Source organism: Narcine bancroftii, chromosome 11 (genome assembly GCF_036971445.1).
Source record: "Narcine bancroftii isolate sNarBan1 chromosome 11, sNarBan1.hap1, whole genome shotgun sequence".
Taxonomy (NCBI): Eukaryota; Metazoa; Chordata; class Chondrichthyes; order Torpediniformes; family Narcinidae; genus Narcine; species Narcine bancroftii.
The window spans coordinates 18,910,529-18,929,618 of NC_091479.1; the positions used below are offsets into that span (position 1 = coordinate 18,910,529).

The window sequence follows — 19,090 nt, forward strand, 5'->3', positions numbered from 1 at the left end:
TTATTTTTTTTGGTTCCATTAATGCACGAGTTGGCTGTGCTAGATTGGTGCAAAACATCAGAAGGTACAACAATAAGTGAGCAACCACTAAGATTTAAAGCACGTACACCCAACAAGAGTCATTCAGACATGGTTTAGAAGATAGGGACAGCAAAGGAAAAGTCTTGTAATTTTGTCAATAAATAAATTTCGCGGTAATCCAGTGGATTGGGGAAATTTCAGAATGATTCTTCACAGTCTGAGATTGGGGAAATTACACTGGTTAATGAGAAAAGGCAGATATTTAGCAAACATCATTCTTTTTCTTTCTTTGGCTTAGCTTCGCGGACGAAGATTTATGGAGGGGTATGTCCACGTCTGCTGCAGGCTTGTTGGTGACTGACAAGTCCGATGCGGGACAGGCAGGCACGGTTGCAGCGGTTGCAAGGGAAAATTGGTGGGTTGGGGTTGGGTTTTTCCTCCTTTTGTCAGTGAGGTGGACTCTGCGGTCTTCTTCAAAGGAGGTTGCTGCCTGCCGAACTGTGATGCGCCAAGGTGAGGCGAGATCAGCCCACTGGCGGTGGTCCATGGGGCAGAAAGATTTCTTTAAGCAGTCCTTGTACCTCTTCTTTGGTGCACCTCTGTCTCGGTGGCCAGTGGAGAGCTCGCCATAGGAACACGATCTTGGGAAGGCGATGGTCCTCCATTCTGGAGATGGGACCCACCCAGTGCAGTTGGGTCTTCAGCAGCGTGGATCATCATAGAGGTAGATGAAATAACCTGAAAATAGGGAGAAATGGGAATTCATATTGACTCTTACTGTACTCATTACAGACCATGGATGTAATCGGTTCCAACAGCAAGACATGCCCACCTGAGCAAACAATATACTGGAGGAACTCAGCAGCATCAGTGAAAGAAAAAGAATGGCGAATACTTTGGGTCAGTCAAGTCTTGGTTTGACCACGAGTTCCTTCTTCAAGTCCCGTAAGTACATACCGTTATGAGCCCAGAGGACCCCAAAACCCAGCATCAAGACAATCATTCACTTACTTTTAATTATCTTTAAACATGAAAACAGGATCAAACTTTAACTTATTACTATTAACTTAACCCCCTTCTAATTCTAAGTGCACGTGGATGCAAGTTCAGAAGAGTTTAACTCACAGTCCAGCCTCACTTCTCACTCCTCTAGGTTCACTGGTACCAGACTGTGCACAGAATTTAACATTTATGAAGTTCACCAGGCTTCGGTGCTTGAAAGGTCAATGGCTACTGCTCAGCAAGGTTCTTGTCGGTTTTCAGAGAGATTTATTGCTTGTTAGACACCCACAACTGATTCCTTCAGATCAGCCATTTCAGTGTCTTGCCGAAGAAACTTGCCCCCTCAGGGTTTTCCAGATGATAACCTTTCTTTCAGGGCACCACAGAGTTCCTTTTTGTTTCCCTTATTCAAGTGAAACATTATGCAGCCAGCCCTCTCCTCTTGTATAGACCACAAGGGCTTTGACCAGGCTGAACTAAGAACTCACAACCCATCTTCAAAATGGGGTTTTTCCACAAGCTTGCCAGCTTGTCCTGTTCCAGTCCCAGCTGATGCTGCTGGACTGTAGAACTGAATTCTCTCTCTCACTCAGAGAAATCCACATGATCCTTTTAGAACAGCCAACTGCACTCAGACAGACTGCGGCTCCGGACCTAATCTCCGAGTTCCTTCATCTGTTGCTTTCCAAAACAATAATCCATTACTCCACAGCATGTCCAATTAACACCTACTTGTGAAGTCCTAATAGGCATCCTTCCAAGTTTTTGCAAAGGCTTGAGCAGAGCTCTGGCATTTTGAATGAGATGTGCTTTGAAGTGTTTGTATGTGACCTACACTTAAAAAAACCTACCACAATTGATCTCCTTTAAAACATATCAAAACAAAATATAATGTCACAGGAATGACACACTTGAAACTACCATCAGTTGCAAATGGCTGGAGGATGAACCATCTCAGCCTTCTCTAGGCCTCCACAATAATGAAGCCAGCTTCAACCAATTTAATTCATTCCATGTGCATTAATAGCTGAAAGCATGGACCAGACCGGGGTTCAACTCCAGCACTGTCTGCAAGGAGTTTGTAAGTCCTCCCACTGTCTTCGTGGGTTTCCTCCCACCCTTCAAAGCTTACGGGAGTTGTAGGTCAATTGGTGGGGTGTGGACTTGTGGGCTGGAAGGACCTGTTACCGTGCTGTATGTCTGAAAATTAAACAAAAATCTCAATCCTATCCACAGAAACAGGCCCTTACGGTCCAAGAGTCTGTGCTGCCCTATTATCCCAATCATACGTTTTGAAAAACCACAGAATATATTTTTTTTTTAAAGTGCAACATTTACTCACCAAGAGCTTGCTTGCCAATTCTCATTTTGAGTTCTGCAAGGTCCAATCAGCACCTGTGGGCAAAAGATCTAATTCTAATGGTTAGGTAAAGTAACATCAGCCTTTGATATTCAGGCAGCACTCAACTCAGGGTGACATCAAACTGAAGTCAAGGAGAACCAAAGGGAGAACTCTTTACTGGCAGGACTTGTACCTAACAAAGTTGAAGACGGTTCTGATTGTTGGAGTTCAGTCACTTCATCCCAAAGATATCATGACAGAAGAGCCTCTCTGGCTCAGTCATTTCCTTTCCTCCATCAACATCCGTTAGGAGGCAAGCATGAATGTTTAGTGGGAGTTGGCCAGTCGAGCCTGTTCCGCAATTCTATAAGATCATGGCTGATCTGGCTGTGGACTCAACTCCATTCACCCTTAAATCCCTTATTAATCAAACATCTAACCATCTGTCTCTTAAATACATGTAACGAGGCTGTCTCCGCAGCTACATTGGGCAGAGAATCTCAGATTCACTACTCAGAGCAAAGCAATTCCTCCTCACCAGGGTCTTCAAAATCTATTCCCTTTGATCTTGAAGCTCTATCCCTAGTTCTAATCTTCATCTACTGGTGGAAACAACCTCTCTGCTTCCAGTTTACCTATTCCTTTCATAGGTTTTACGTTTCTACAAGATTTCCCCTCCTCCACTAAAAAGCAATGAGTATAGTTGCAGGCAATTCAATCTCTCCTCATAAGTTAACCTTCCATTTCCACTCAAAAATATTCTACATTTCTTCAGGTAATGAAGCAAGCAACATCTGCATGCACTGAAACACGAAAGTTTGCAGACGCTGTGATTGCAGAAATGCTGGAGGAACTCAGCCGGTCTTGCAGTGTCCATAGGAAGTAAAGATGTATTACCGACATTTCAGGTCTGAGCTCTTCTTCAAAGTATAAGCTAAAAACAGGAAGATTTTAAAGACTGAAGACAGGAAGTGGAGTAGTCTAGATCAACAGGTGTTAATTAGGTATGATAGATGAAAGGTGAAAATTGATTTTGGTTCAGTGAGACAAAGGAGAGGGGAAAAAGGGAAGAGAGAGAGGAGCAAAAGAGGAGAAAGAACATGCTGGGGAAAGGTGACGGGGAAGGGGGGGTAACGAAAACCAATGTTAATGCCATCAGGTTGGAGGGCATCCAGACAGAGGATGTGTTTTCCTCCAAGATGAAGGTGGTCTCAGTCTGGCAGTTCACGAGACCATGGACTGATATGTCAGCAAGGAAATGGGACAGGGAATTGAAATGAGTGGCCACTGGGAGATCCATAACTGGACATGCATAAGTGAGCTGAAGAACATCGAATTTCATGGCTTGTTCATGACAATAAATTCTGATTCTGAATGAAAAGTTACATTCATCCCAATAAAGTCCTAGGTAATGAGCATTTTCAAAAACAGAGGATCCAGGAATATCCACAAAATATTTATTTGTATTTCTTCACCAAATTCTATTTCATAAGCCTTCCCTGACCATTGCCCAGATACGATCACCAATACCAGGTTAGCCTGGGCATCCAGAATCTTTCCTCAAGTCACAAATCAGGAGGGGATATATACATGTCTACCAAGTCTATAATACCCCAAAATATACTGTAGTGTCATTAGTCTCGAGCATAAGAACGTCTGAGAGAGCACCATCACCAAGAGGACAGCAAATCAGTTCATTATCACGCAATAATTAAGGACATAGAGTTAAATGACAGCCTTGTCAGTGATGCTCTCAGACTGTAAACACATATCTGATCATGAAATTAGGGATTTCAAAACTAAAAGCCATTGGTGCAGTTTGTGCATCTAAATCAAAACCTTCCCCCCATCCACCCCCAACCTTTCAATATTAGGTTAAGCAGTGGTGCAACTGATGTAGTTTAAACCTGTATTGACTTAGATCTGTACTCCTTAATATTTTTCAATATGTATTCTTAAGTAAACGGGGATGGTCTTTGATCTCTGGATGAAAAAGCAGCAAGTTTTAGTTTTACATTTAGAAATGGAAGCAGTACAACAATTAACAACCTACCTTGGCACTAATGTGGAAGATAAGTTTCCAATCTAAAAAGTCTTTTTATTTACATTATAAAAGTTACTTATAATAAACCACAAAAAAATACTGCACACAAGACAGACAGATTTCAGCCCTGGTGATATTTTAATGGGAAATACTGAACTACAAGTCAGGTGTACAACTTCTGTATAGAAATCACACGTGAGTGGCTAAAGAACACAGCACAGAATACAAAAAGCAATATATATGCATTGTACAAGCTGGCTTAAAAGCCCTGCCTCCTTATACTTTACAAAGTGAAAATAGAGAGGTTGCTGGGGCAAACTGTACAAATCAGTCTCTGACATTGTCTGATCACAATGTCAGAGAGCACGGTGGCTATCTGAACAGATGCAACATTTTAAATGGGTGATCTGAGGTTAACATCAACACCCAGGTGAGTGGTTGAGCAGAAATGAGTCACAGGGGGGTTTTCAGCTGCCGTTAGCCAGATCTTGCCTTGATTAGATTGGCTCGTCTAATACATGCCAAACCACGACTCTGTCCTGGGGAGCAAAAACTACTGATCCATGTCAGTGAACAGAGAAAGGGAGAAAATCATATACCTGATTTACAATTTGATCACCCAATTCCCAATCTGCTATTGCCAAAAGCAGATTTTTGATATCCATGGCTAATTGAGAGAGATGTAACAAGACCAGAATATGCTGGAAGAGTTGTTTATAAATATGAAATTCACAAGATGTATGGTTGCTGACCAGATCCATCAAAAAGGAACCTTGTAACTTAAAAAAAAAACCTGTTTCAACAAGCAAAAGTAACAAAATAAATGAAGGCAGAAGTTGGGGGTAGGAGAAAAAAATGTACAAAAATGATTTCCAGAGGACATCATAATTAACAGTCAATGTGATTCAGGCATTACCGAGCACTTTCAACGTACAACAGGTAGCAGTCAAAGTTCTAGCCAAGATTAAGGCTCATCGAAAGTCTTTCAAAATTCAGTTTAACTCTCCTTTGTGCCATATTAAAATAAACACCTGATGCATTTTACAGTTTTCCAATAGTATCAAAATGGTGTTCACTAAAGGCTTCAAATGCTATACTCAAAATGCTTAAAAAAATGTCCAAAATAAAATTCCCAAACTATTAAACCACTTTTACTGTAAGTTGAAAAACAGCTGCACAAAAACTTAAGGACTCCTGTCAATCGCAACTGAATTATTAATCATAGATGAACATCCAGGGACCAAAAATGAATACTATTGTCTGAAGAGAACCTGACTGATCAGCTGTCACATTAGAACCACTTGCTCCTTCATATCTTTTAATATCTGAAACTACTATTCCATGGGGTCAAATACTGTATAGAACTGGAACCAGCAGTCTATCAGACTTCCAAAAGGAAGCAAATTGTTTTTGGAAGACTAAGGCAGGTTTTTTTTTAAAAAAGGTCTTAGGTAAGTTACCCTCAGAGACCCAGAGTTCAATGTTTCCAAAAAAAAGAAAGGTGATTGGACAGGTCAAATAACAATTGCCATGTAGTTTGGTCCAGTTGTTATAGACGAGCAAACTTGAATTAAAACTTAAAACAAAAAGGCCATTATGCACCGTCATGGCATGTTGCACAGACACTGACAGATGCAAGTGTTCTGTACATAAAAAAATAATTTTTCACTAACAGAAATTCACATGTAAAGAAAACTACAATTAACTCTGAAATCCCTTTGGTAAAAACTTTAATAACGGTGCCTCATTTTTCCATATCAACTAACTTCAAGCCACCTCATACTATGGATACACAATAAGCTAGTAAGTGATGCTAGCACATTGATGCAAATTGTTTCTTTTTTTTAAAAAAAAGTCTGTTGACAATATGTACAGAATATTTACAAAGAGATAGCAGTGTTTAATTTTTTTTGTAGGAGCTGGTGTATGGCATTGGATGACTGCCACAACGTGGCTACGGTGAGCAAGGGGAGGACCTGTTGTGATGGGTTGGTCATGGCCCCTTAAATAATGCACTGTATTTCACCCTGTATTTGTTGATTTTCATGAAGTGCAGAGTTTCCTTCTCACAGGTGGTCGTGCAAGGCACCATGCCTTCCAATCCCTCGCCCATGAGCCACTTGCTGGTTTCGGTAGACATTTCACGAGTCACGTGTTCTTTGCTCCATTTATCCACCCAGGCCTGAAACCGCTGATGTAGCCGCGTGCTGACTCGCTCGTGAGACTATGTTCAAACAGAAATGATAAAGTAGTCAACAATTTCAATTGGGATTTACAGAATCGCAAAAAGGAACAGAGTTTCGCAAGATTCGCCAGCCAAAGCAACTGCCAAAATCTACAACGATTAAAATAGAATGAATACATTAACTTTACTTAGGGAGACGGTGGGGTGAACAAGCAAGCAATAAACAGTTTTGGCCGCATTTTCTTATGCTTTAAGTAACAGGATTATAATTTTCATATATTGTGTGAAATTTGTTTCCACAGGAAGCTGTTGGGTTCATTGGGTGTACTTAAGGCAGAGATTGATAAGTTCTTGATTAGCCAAGGCAACAAAGGTTACAGGAAAAGGCCAGGCAGTGGGGGTTGAGTGGGAAAATGGAGCAGCCTATTTCTGCTCCTATCTCATGGTCTAAGTGAATGATTATCGGACCACCGTTCCTTCAAGGTCTGTGTAGGCCAACAATAATAATCCAAGACTGTGTGACTCTTACCAATCAATAATCAAACCTATAAACACTTTTAAGATTCACTTTTCTACATTTGAGAGGATCAGTATTATTGCTGTCCCCCAAGTACCCTCGAGAAGATGGTGGTGAGCCACCTTGTTGAACTGTTGCTGTTATAATTCTGAAGACATTTAGAGCAGCTTCCACGATTGAGACCAAATAATCACAAAGAAAATAATTTAAAAAAATTAGAATGGTATGAAACTTGGAGGGGAACCAGAAATGGTGCTTCCACACCCACAGTATGGGGTACAGACCAATGGCTACGGCATTTGTCTTCCCATCCTCAAGGATATACGAGCAAATGAAGGAATAAAGTGAATGTTCGGCAGATTAATTCCTGGGATGAAAGGTAATAGTACGAGGAAAGATTACGCAGATTGGGTTTGTACTCTTTGTAGAGTTTATCAGAATGAAAAATAATGTAATTGACACGTATATTTTTTGAAATGATAAACACATCTTGACAGGATGATGCTTGCCCTGACCAATGCATCAATAACCAAGGCCACTCTCTCAAAATAAAGATTTGGACATCACAATGGAGAGATTTTTTTTTTACATTTGTAACCCTCTTGCACTGTGGAGGTTCAGTGGCTTAGTACGTTCAAAAGAGAGCATGATAGATTTTCAGACATCAAGGGAAACAAGGAACATGGGTTAATGCAGTAAGATGGTGCCGAGGTAAAAGATCTGGCATGGTCTGATGAAATGGCATGAAGCACTGTATAGACTGTTTTGGCTTGTATTTTGTATGTCCTGTCCAATTAATGGAACATACTCAACAAGAAGAGAGCAACATTCAAGCAGCATCTTTGCAAAGAAATCAAGAGGCATAATGTTTTGGAGTTGATACATCATCAACCTGAAACACCAGCATTTCCCTCTTCATGGATGTTCCTTTCCCAATATCTGTTGCTTTTGTTTGCCAGTTTCCTAGCATCCACAGTATCTTGCGTTTTGTAGCTTCAAAAGATGCCATTTCTTGGAGCGTTCTCAGTACTGACCTGACGGGCCCTAAGCAGTGCTGTCCTCCTGTACATATAGTCTTCTGATTTGAAGACATACACCATCTTGTACGCATTGAGTTTAAAATTGCACCGTGCTTTATCACAATTCTCATCATTCTCTACTAGTTTCTTATTGCTGCATTCCTTCCCTTCTTTTTCTTGTTGCTCCCGACCCCGTTGGCACTTCCGAATTCGACGTAGATTCCTGTAAAAAGCATCAGGTACAGATGATTGCAACTCATCTTACAACCCGCTCACCAGGGGGTGCAAGTGGAAACTCATGCAGTCACAGGGAGAAGATGCAAACTTCACACAGGCAACACCAGAGGTCAGGATTGAACACAGATTTCTGCAGCTGTGAGACAGCAGCTCTATTAGCTTCGCCACTCAGCTGGAGAAAGAGCGAATATAAGCATACTCGATGGAACTGCACCATGCACACCTTGGACAATTTCCCTATTTGTTGCTTTTTAACTCAGAAAAACTGGACAAAGATTTTGCTTCCTGAACACTTTTGGTGTATTTTATGGATGTTGGGCTGCTATCAGGAAAATCACCTTAAAACGTTCCATTTTTTTTTAAAGATAGAACCTATTTTTGTGATTTCCTGACATTTTTAATGTTTCAAGCTTACAAAAACATGAAGTTCAACATGTCATTGAAAATTCATTTCCTGCATTCATTGATCTTCGTGCAATCAGTGACGAACACGGTGAGATGTTTCACCAGGACATTGCGACCATGGAAAAGTGGTATCAGGGCAATTGGAATCTATCAATACTGGCCGACTATTGTTGGACACTGACACAAGAGGCATCAGATGCACAGTACAAATTAAAATCAGCGGCAAAACATTTTTAGGTCAGTTGAACTAATGCAATGTGTCAGCATCAAGATGTGATTAAACATGTTAGATTCAATAAATATTAATTTAGTGTTTCTCCAACTTCCTACGTGATATAGCAAATCCGATTAATCGTCTTTGTGTTCAGCTTGAAGTTGTCTATCATAATCCCCATTTTTTCCTCAGGAAGCCAACTTTTTGAAAAAAATCTCCAAAATAATCTTCCTCAAGTCCTTTATATATGGTTTAATGCCTACTAATAAGATTTGCATATACATGGTCTCTGCCACAACTTCAAATTATCCCATTTTACAGCCAAGAAATTCCTTTAAATATATTTACCAGCCCTTATGCAGAAGTCAATTTACAAATGGCAAGATTCTCCCCCCCCCCCCCCAAAAAAAAACCCACCAAACAGTTATTGGTCATGGGATAAATTGTGAAGTGAGACAATTTCTTTCTTTTGATTATTGTCAGGATACATTGTGTTTGTACAGAAATTGATTTGGCTCATTGATTATTTACTTTACTCAGTAGTAAGATACGGGACATTTGGTTCTGAACAAAATTAATAATTAACAAACCAGAGGGTTTGGCTCAATTCCTGACAATAATTTCTTGGGATATTTGTGAGAAGGGGAGGGGGAAAGGGAAGAAGCACAATTAGTTGAAAGGATGTAAAAATAGACAATCAAATGATATGGAGAGATGTGCATAGAAAATTATGAGTTCGAATATTGAAAGTGGAAGAAAGCCTTCATGGCTACTTCTGAAACATTTTTCATCCCATATTGACTATTAAGATGTACATCATAAATAACTCATCAACATTTGCAAAAGAATATATATGCAAGCTACCGTGAATAATAAGACTGAAATTTAAGGTAATTTTTCTTTTTTAATTTTCGGCTAAAACACAGAAATGTTAGATGAACTCAGCAGGCCTCGCAGCGTCCATAGAAGGTAAAGATGTATAACCGACATTTCAGACATGAGCTCTTCAAGGTACCATAGTGGAATTTCTTCATACCTTGAAGAAGGACTCAGGCCCGAAACGATGGTCATATATTTTTTTTTACCTCCTATGGGTGCTGTGAGACTTGTCGAGCTCCTCCAGCATTTCTGTGTGTTTTTACTACAATCACAGCATCTGCAGACTTTTGTGTTTCATTCCTTTTATTTTCAGCTACCTTTCATTCAATTAACAGTAGCCATTTACTTTACCATTCATTGAGATCACAATCCATTTTCACAACTTTATTTGCAAACCTTCACTTCACATCCCTTGAAATTCAACTAAGAAGAAGATCCCAACTGAAGTTCCATCTACATCTTTTTGAGGGAGAGAATCAATCCGCTCCATTAATCTTTGAACAAGTACTTCTTAATTTTATTCTTACATTGGTCAGTTTTAAATTTAGAATGCGTCAGATTTCTACAACAGAGTAAATAGCTTTGACTATGTACCCCAATAAATCAATTTTTTTTCCATTTTAAAAGACTTCAGTTAGATGATTTAAATGCAAGGATTAGTCAGCAAGTTTTGGTTATTGATCCAAATGATTTAACCCTTAAAGCCATGGTATAATTTTAGAAGTTATTTTGGTACTTCTTTGAACGGAAATGTAACAGTCTGAGTGCAATCACTGGAACAAATGCAGTCCTGCAAACTAAGTTGAAACAAGTAAAGCCCATTATTTCTTGTTAAATATCTATCTCAAACTGAAATTTCAATAGCTATTCTGTGTTTTGCACTTACTTCCAGAAATATGTTGAAGAGTATCAAAATCCCTGTTCATCTGTCATTCTTAAAAGGGGACCTTTACACATCTTTCACATTGAACTCTTTCCCAAACTTTTGTATCCTGTTGTAGTTTTCTGCTCCTATCTACACAATTGCAGTTTGCCTTAATATCACCTAAAAGCTTGATGCACAACTCTCAATTTCCACATTACTAAAATATACAAGGGCTAATTGAAATATCCAGAAACACCACTTAGATTTATAATTTATAATACTGTATACAATTTGGAGATACAGCACAGTAACAGGCCCTTCTGGCCCACGAGCCCGTGCTGTCCAAATACACCAATTAACCTACGGCTTTTGGAGGGTGGGAGGAAACCAGAGTACCTGGAGGAAACCCAGACAGTCACAGGGAGAAAATATAAACTCCTTACAGACAGCAGTGGATTCTAATCTGGCTCACTAGCACTGCAATAGCGTTGTGCTATGGATAGCATTGTACCACCCGTCATATTCAGCAATTAGCATACATTCCTTTATACTGGTTCTCTTTATCTGTTGCAACAACCAAGGCATCAACCCATCTCCTCAAGGGCATCTGCAATTGCACCTATCTACGTCTGCTAATAACCTCTTGCACAGAACTTCATCACGTGCTTCTGAAATCCCTAACATTTATAAACACACTATTTTGTTTTTGAGGTAAAAAAAAATGTAACTTAATTAACCACTCTAGTCACCATTCACAAATCCAAGCTGACTCCCCTGATCAGTTTTACATTTGTTCATTCACTTTGTCTCTGATACCAATTGCAGGAAGATTGACAGAATCTGACATTTTATTCACCTCCTTGAAAAGATACAACAATCTTAGAAATTGTATACAGTCGTCTCCCCTTATCCATGGGGGATATGTTCCAAGATCCCCAGCGGATGTCTGAAACCGTGGGTTACCAAACCCATATATATGTGTGTGTATGTATGTACTATGTTTTTTCCTAATACATACTGAACATACCTACAATAAAGTTTAATTTGTAAATTAGGCACAATATGAGATTAACAACAATAACTAGTAATAAAATAGAATAATTCTAACAATATATTGTATTACATTCCATAAATGTATAGGGGTTACTTGTACACAAGACAGTCAATCTGATAAATGAGACGGCCACTGTGACTAAAGGGCAGGTAGAGTATACAGAATGAATATGCTGGACAAAGGGATGATTCATGTCCCGGAGATTTCAGCTACTCAGAATGGCATGCAATTTTAAACTTACAAGTTGTTTATTTCTGGAATTTTTAAACCATGGATAACAGCAGGTAACTGAAACCATGGAAAGCAAACCTGAATAAGAGGGGGCCTCTGTACTTGGATTCAGGAGGGAAATGAAATATTAAATGAGAATGATTTAAAATATAAATGAGGGCCATACTCCTTGGTGCAACCGAAAAGAGGTTTTCAAGATAATGATGGGGGTTGAAAGAAACAGAAATATTATTGAAATAATCAGAGATTACATTTAAAAACTGGTAAAATGTCTCAATGGGCAGAGAAAAGAAGCCCCCCTCCCCCCCACCCCCAGCAAGATTGTCTTGTAAAATACCATATCTAAAATATGTCGAAAGACGTTGAACAGGTGCATGAAAATGATGACTAGGTACAAATAATTAACAGAAGCAAGACAGGTTGCATATCTTCCTTCTGTCCTTGACATTTCCAAATGAATTCTTGAATATTAAATAAATAAACTCAAACGTTCATGAACTATGAGCTTGATCTGCAGTCAAAAAAGAAGCCTCACCTTGGCAGGAACACCGGTTTCTGTGCAAGATGTTCCCGTAGTTCAGGAGAGGTAGAATCTGAATTCATGTAGCGATCCAAAAAATCTGACCATCGCTGCAAACAAATCAGAGTTATTCTAAAATGATCAGCCAAAATAGGCAGGTAGACTTATTTTCTACTTTAGTTGAAGTTTAACTTTCAGGCACACTTACAATTACTTTCACTGTGGATGAGCAAAAGGGGAGGGTGGGGTACAGAGGTGATGGGGAGAAGAAAAGGATTTGGCGGATGCCATTCTTGACATAAAACTTCACATTGTAGTCTTGATTTAACCTATGGAAGCACAAGGTACAATAGATGCTGGAATCTGGAGCATCCTGCTAGATTAACTCAGCAGGTAGAGAAGCATCAGCGGGAGATCGAATTTATTGATGTGTCAGGCCAGAACCCTTCATCAATAACTAACCGAAACTTGCACTTTTTTTTTCCTTATTCAGGTTTTGTTGACTTCTATTCAAGTATGGTAAGCCTACCAAATTAGGTCCATCCACGACCTTACCGATGTGCAGTGACATAGAGACCCTGATATGAAAGGAGAACAGAGAAGTTCATCTCAGCGATGTATTTCTTACTCCAAGCAGAAGGCCTTAAACCGGGCCATCACAAATCAAGGCAAAGGTGGGAGTCAGACTTGGTAACAACAAGTGGTGCTGGTCAGACCTCTGTCAGAACAGCATGAACACGATTATTAATGCATGGTATAGGCTGATGCAGTAAAACTTTCTCCACCAGCTATGGTTGATCCCACAAAAATTGAATATGGCTAAACCAGAAATTTCAGACCAATACTTTAGATGTGGCATTGGGGCTTTGTGCATGCAACCTGGATAGGTACCAAGGTGCAACCCTTCTGGGTGGAACTCGGCCAAGCCTGAGAGAAAAAAAAATCATAACTAAAGAATTCCCATTGGGAAATATGATGGACACATAAGATTTAACATGAAGCTGTCCAAATTCAAAATCAAGTTTGTAATGAGCACATTGGCAGTGGGCAGGAGGTTACCTGGAGATCTGACTCTCATTTGGGCATTGTGCACTGGAATGAGGAAATACAAAGCTGCGTTCCCCTGGAGAAAATTACTTATAACTTAAGGAAAATATGTAACATTTTTCTAAAAATTTGGCAACCATTAAAAAATTTTATAGGAGTACAGTTATAGTGTGAATGTGCATATCTCGCCACCCTGCCTTCCCCATTCATCCTTCTACCCTTCTACTGACGGAGGGGTGGAATCCAATGATGTAAAGCCGGAGTGGCCAACCTTTTAATTTTCAAAATTTAATTTAGACATACAGCAGGGTAACAGGCCATTTGAGCTCATAGGTCCATGCTGTCCAATTGACCCACATTCCCTGTGCAGAAATGGCTTGTTACTGTGCTGTGTGTCTAAATAGAAAAAAAGGTTGGCCAACCCTGATGTAAAGTCAAGAAAAATGTAACAGCATTGGTGCCGGCTGTTAGGCCATGAAAAATCCCTGATATGTTCCCAACCTTTGTTATGGGTGTCTTGAATGTTGTATGTAATTGTGGTCTGTTGAATGTTGGGGTTGGGGGGGAGGGGAGTGTGAAATGGCTTGGACTCACGGAGAATTTTGTATACAATGGATAACTGTAATTTGTGATTGATTACTGGAAATTGAGTTTGGAAGTCTATAAATAAAATATTTTTCAAAAAGGTATGCCAGACCGCAATTAATGAGGATTGGTAAGAACTTCTCCTGCACCATCTCCATCAGTACCAGAGAACCGCAGGGCTGTGTTCTTAGACCCCTGCTCAACTCACTTTACACCTACGACTGTGTGGCATAGTACGACCATCTACAGATTTGTCGATGATACCATGCTAGAGGGCTGTATAAAGGAAGGGGATGAGTCAGCGTACAGGATGGAGATTGAAAACTTGGCTGAATGGTGCACCAACAACAACCTTGCACTCAATGTCACCAAAACTAAGGAGTTGATTGTCGACTTCAGGAAAGGAAAGCCAGAGGTATACAATCCACTGTTCATTGGGGGATCAGAGGTGGAGAGTGTGAGCAAATTTAAGTTCTTTCGAGTCACTATCTTGGAGGATATTTCTTGGACCCAACACACCAATGGTATCGTGAAGAAAGCACGTTAGGTGTTTGCGGAGGATTGGTAATGACCAGAAACCCTGTTAATTTCTATAAAGGTGTGGTGGAAAGTGAGCTGACCAGCTGCATCATGGTATGAGGACACCAGTACCCCTGACCATAAAGCCCTCCAAAAGGTAGTGGACGCAGTCCAGGAGATCACATGAAAAACTCTCCCCACTATTGAGTACATCTAGAGGGAATCCTGCTGTCGAAGGGCAGCAGCAATCATTAAAGACCCTCACCACCCAGCACACGCTCTGTTCTTGCTGCAACCATCAGGAAAGAGGTCTAGGTGCCACAAGACTTGCATCACCAGGTTCAGGAACAGCTGCTATTCCTCCACTATCAGACTCATCAATGACAAACTCAATCAGGGACTCATTCTTGTGCACTTTATTGATTTTGTTCTCTCTGTATTGCACATTGTTTACATTTGTTATCCATTTACAGTTCTTTTTTGTTTACATGTTTACGCTATGTACAGTTTATTTTTTTGCACTACAAATTTGAGGTAATTCTGCTACGCCCGCAGGAAAAAGGAATCTCAGGATTGTATGTGATGTCATGTTAGTACTCTGACAATAAGTCTGAATTAAGCTGCATTACTAAATCACAGTTTAAATAGTTTGGATACTTATAACTCTTTCTCTTTGGGAGCCCTTCCATCCATGCAGGCCATCAATTTTATGTCATAGCATTCTGGGATGTGGGCTGAGTATTACTGCAGTCTCATACCCAATCCTGAGGTTGCAATGAAAAGGACGGTCCAAAAAGTTTAACATTACTTGAAAGAAAATTTGTGCATTCTTTTTCTTTTTTGTGCACAATTTTGTGGGGGGGGTTGGTGAAAGAGTTAAATATGAAACTTTGATTGGAGATTTTTAAAAAAACAGACACAACGATGGAGAAACTGTGCAGTGTACTTTATATAGCAAAGGTAAAGATATATTGCCATAAAGATATATAATCAATGTTTCGGGCTTGAGCCCTTCATCGTACCTTGGTTAGGTACATTTATCTCTGCTATATAAAGTACACTGTTTGACCTGCTGAGTTTCTCAAGCGTTGTGTTTTTACTCCAATCACGGTATCTGCAGACTTTCACGATTTACTTAGATTGTAAAATTTCCCAAAATTTGATTCAAGTTATTTGTAAAATAAAATAGTACAGGTACATATCCCCCTTCTGGGATAATTCCCCATCAATCAACCAATCTTAATTTCATTGTATTACGCGCTTACATCTGCTTCCACGGGATCATCCGAGTTTTCCTCTTCAGTGTCCAGCAGGTCAATGGTCAATGACACTTGTTCTCGACTGTGAATGAATGTAAGCTGGGAACAAAGAAAATGAATTTGAATGGGTTCAAGGATACAGAAATATATGAATGATTATAAGCACACATAATTTCTACTTTAACATTAATATATTTGATCTTACAACACATTTCTTCCAAATGTCTCTTGCTTAACATTTTAATATAACTACAACACATTTTCCTTGTCCCCAATATAGTATTTGTTCCATGAACTACACTTTTTCCAGAACTAAATTAGGAAAAAGTTAACTTCAATAGAATAACAAAAAATCTGTACAAGTTGCATAATAGAACATTAAGAACAAAAAAATAGAAAAAGGGATAGTCTTCCCTGCCTTGTAATAAAATCATGGCTAATCTTTACTTCAACACCACTTTCTGCCATGGCCCCAAAACCTTTGATTCTCTTAATATCTCCAAAACTATTGATCTTGGTGTTAAATATACTTAGTGATGAAGTCTCCATAGCCTAATTAGACACTGATGTGGCTAATTAAAAGCGATCAGTTTGTGTCCAGGAATACCAAATCTCTTTCTGAAAACTGACAAAAACCTTCCATTTACCTTTCAAGCACCAGAGCCTGGTGAACTTCATAAATGTTAAATTCTGTGCACAGTCTAAGAATTGCTTGTAACCAGTGAACTTGGAGGAATGAGAAGTGACTTTGGACTGTGAATTAAACAATTTTTCTGAACTTACATACACATTACTTACACATGCACTTAAAATTAGAAGGGGGTTAGTTCAGTTAATAGTAATAAGTTAGAATTTGATCCTGTTTTCATGTTTAAAGATAATTAAAAGCAGCTTTTGTTGAAGTAACCATTTGTGTTGGTGAATATCTATTGCTGCTGGGTTTTGGGGTCCTCTGGGCTCGTAACAACATTACAACTGTAACAGCTCAATATTGCTTTTTCTCACTAAAGATGCAGTTGCCATCATGTTTCTATTCAGCTCAAGGGTTGAGTCAGCCAAGGGAGGAACACGGGAACCCTCTAGATTGCAAAGTTCTATGATTCAACAAAACAATGTATTAATTTCACTTTTATCCAATAAAAATGTTCCAATCTATTTCATGAAATTAAATGTAGGGCTATGTAAGAGAAGATGCAAAAAAGTACAGATACTTAAAAGGGATGAGAATTTTAAATTAAAGGCATGACTTGAATAGAAGCCAATTAAAGTCAAGAGAATTGGAGGTGATGGGAAAATGGAATGGTGCAATTTTGTACACAGGAGGGGTGTTTTGGATGACACCATCAATTATGGCTGATCAAAAGTCAAATATTCTGAGCAACTAGTTAAGCCTCAGATATTTGCTAAGGAGAGGTGATAACAGAAAGACAGTAGGTCTCAGCAAATAGGCAGAAAAGACAAGACTGATTCAGATGTTGAAATACAGAGTAATTCATTAGGGTTAGGGTAGCAGAATTGGAGGAAGAAACAGCAGTAATTTTTCAAGTCAACACCTTTTCAACATTTTCTGTTTTTACCACAAGGTGGAAGTAGAGTGGATCATGACTCAGCTTCCTCCAAAGATCACACACTATCGCAACAGCCAGGTAATTCAACTAGGTCCATGCAATTTTGAGACACATCAGGATGCATTAGCAATGGTTTATGGATTCCAGTAATGCTACTAAGACTACCAATCCAGCAATACTGCAAACCAGACTGCTTTAATAAAGTTTTCACACTGGTATCCAACTGACAGTGAGAAAAGCTCTCCAACTGAGTCCAATCCACAAATCAATCCAGCTAATTCTTTGGCTTGGCTTCGTGGACGATGATTTATGGAGGGGTAATGTCCATGTCAGCTGCAGGCTCGTTTGTGGCTGACAAGTCCGATGCGGTTGCAGCGGTTGCAAGGGAAAATTGGTGGGTTGGGGTTGGGTGTTGGGTTTTTCCTCCTTTGTCTTTTGTCAGTGAGGTGGGCTCTGCAGTCTTCTTCAGAGGAGGTTGCTGCCCGCCGAACTGTGAGGCGCCAAGATGCACGGTTTGAGGCGACATCAGCCCACTGGCGGTGGTCAATGGGGCAGGCACCAAGAGATTTCTTTAGGCAGTCCTTGTACCTCTTCTTTGGTGCACCTCTGTCACGGTGGCCAGTGGAGAGCTCGCCATATAACACGATCTTGGGAAGGCGATGGTCCTCCATTCTGGAGACGTGACCTACCCAGCGCAGTTGGATCTTCAGCAGCGTGGATTCGATGCTGTCGGCCTCTGCCATCTCGAGTACTTTGATGTTAGGGATGAAGTCGCTCCAATGAATGTTGAGGATGGAGCGGAGACAATGCTGGTGGAAGCGTTCTAGGAGCCGTAGGTGATGCCGGTAGAGGACCCATGATTCGGAGCCGAACAGGAGTGTGGGTATGACAATGGCTCTGTATACGCTAATTTTTGTGAGGTTTTAATTACTGCCTAGTTAATAGGCAGAAGGTGCCAACAACTGTTTTTTTTTAAAAAGTTACCTGCTCAACAATTCCAATCAGAATTAAATGCTTTGACATATCACTGTACAAAGATGGCCTGGTTAGGTAACTGCTCTTTACAAAGTGTGAAGTGTGAAAACTGCTCTTTACTCTTTACTATAGTGTGGTTTCAAGGAACCACAGTATAAATGAAGCCAAAAAGAAAGGGAAGATTCTGGCCAAAGTCATATACAGCACTAAAAATTACAACTGCAATTGTTAGAACTCAATCGATTTGGCCACATGTTACATTCTAGAAATTGCTCAGGGTAGCATTGTTAGCCAAAAATCTTTGGGCACATCAGCAATGTCTTTGTCATCATGTGATAAACAGGCATTAAGATTTTCATTGAAGATCTTATTGTATTGAATGCTATTACCAACCCAATGAATAATGAAGCTTTCTGGGCTTCGAGCAGGAACTGATCAACAATCAGGCATGGGTGGGTAGGAAAAGTAGCAATATACCATGCAATTATTCAGCAAGAATCCAACCGCCTGCTGGAAAAATGGGCTTAAAAAAATGGCAGATGGAATTTAATGCAGACAAACATGAGGTGTTGCATATTGGAAGGAAAAACACAATAAATGGT

The 19,090-nt window shown here is 39.8% G+C and overlaps 2 protein-coding genes across 10 annotated transcripts in view; both read right to left on the reverse strand.

Annotated features, from left to right (window-relative positions):
* The window catches only part of man2c1 (mannosidase, alpha, class 2C, member 1), a 105,900-nt gene extending 105,249 nt beyond the window's left edge, over positions 1-651 (reverse strand). Inside the window, exon 1 of the mRNA XM_069902252.1 lies at positions 603-651. Coding sequence (XP_069758353.1) covers positions 603-651 — 49 coding nt within the window. The remainder of the gene's footprint in view (positions 1-602) is intronic.
* Positions 652-4,528: 3,877 nt separating this feature from the next.
* The window catches only part of sin3aa (SIN3 transcription regulator family member Aa), a 127,970-nt gene continuing 113,408 nt past the window's right edge, over positions 4,529-19,090 (reverse strand). For 8 of the 9 annotated variants that reach the window (XM_069902793.1, XM_069902791.1, XM_069902792.1 and 5 more), the window contains 4 exons: positions 15,952-16,044; positions 12,551-12,645; positions 8,146-8,353; positions 4,529-6,633 (listed from right to left, as the gene is read on the reverse strand). In XM_069902793.1, coding sequence (XP_069758894.1) covers positions 6,403-6,633; positions 8,146-8,353; positions 12,551-12,645; positions 15,952-16,044 — 627 coding nt within the window. In that variant the 3' untranslated portion in view covers positions 4,529-6,402. The remainder of the gene's footprint in view (positions 6,634-8,145; positions 8,354-12,550; positions 12,646-15,951; positions 16,045-19,090) is intronic. The other variant, XM_069902799.1, reaches the window with a different exon arrangement.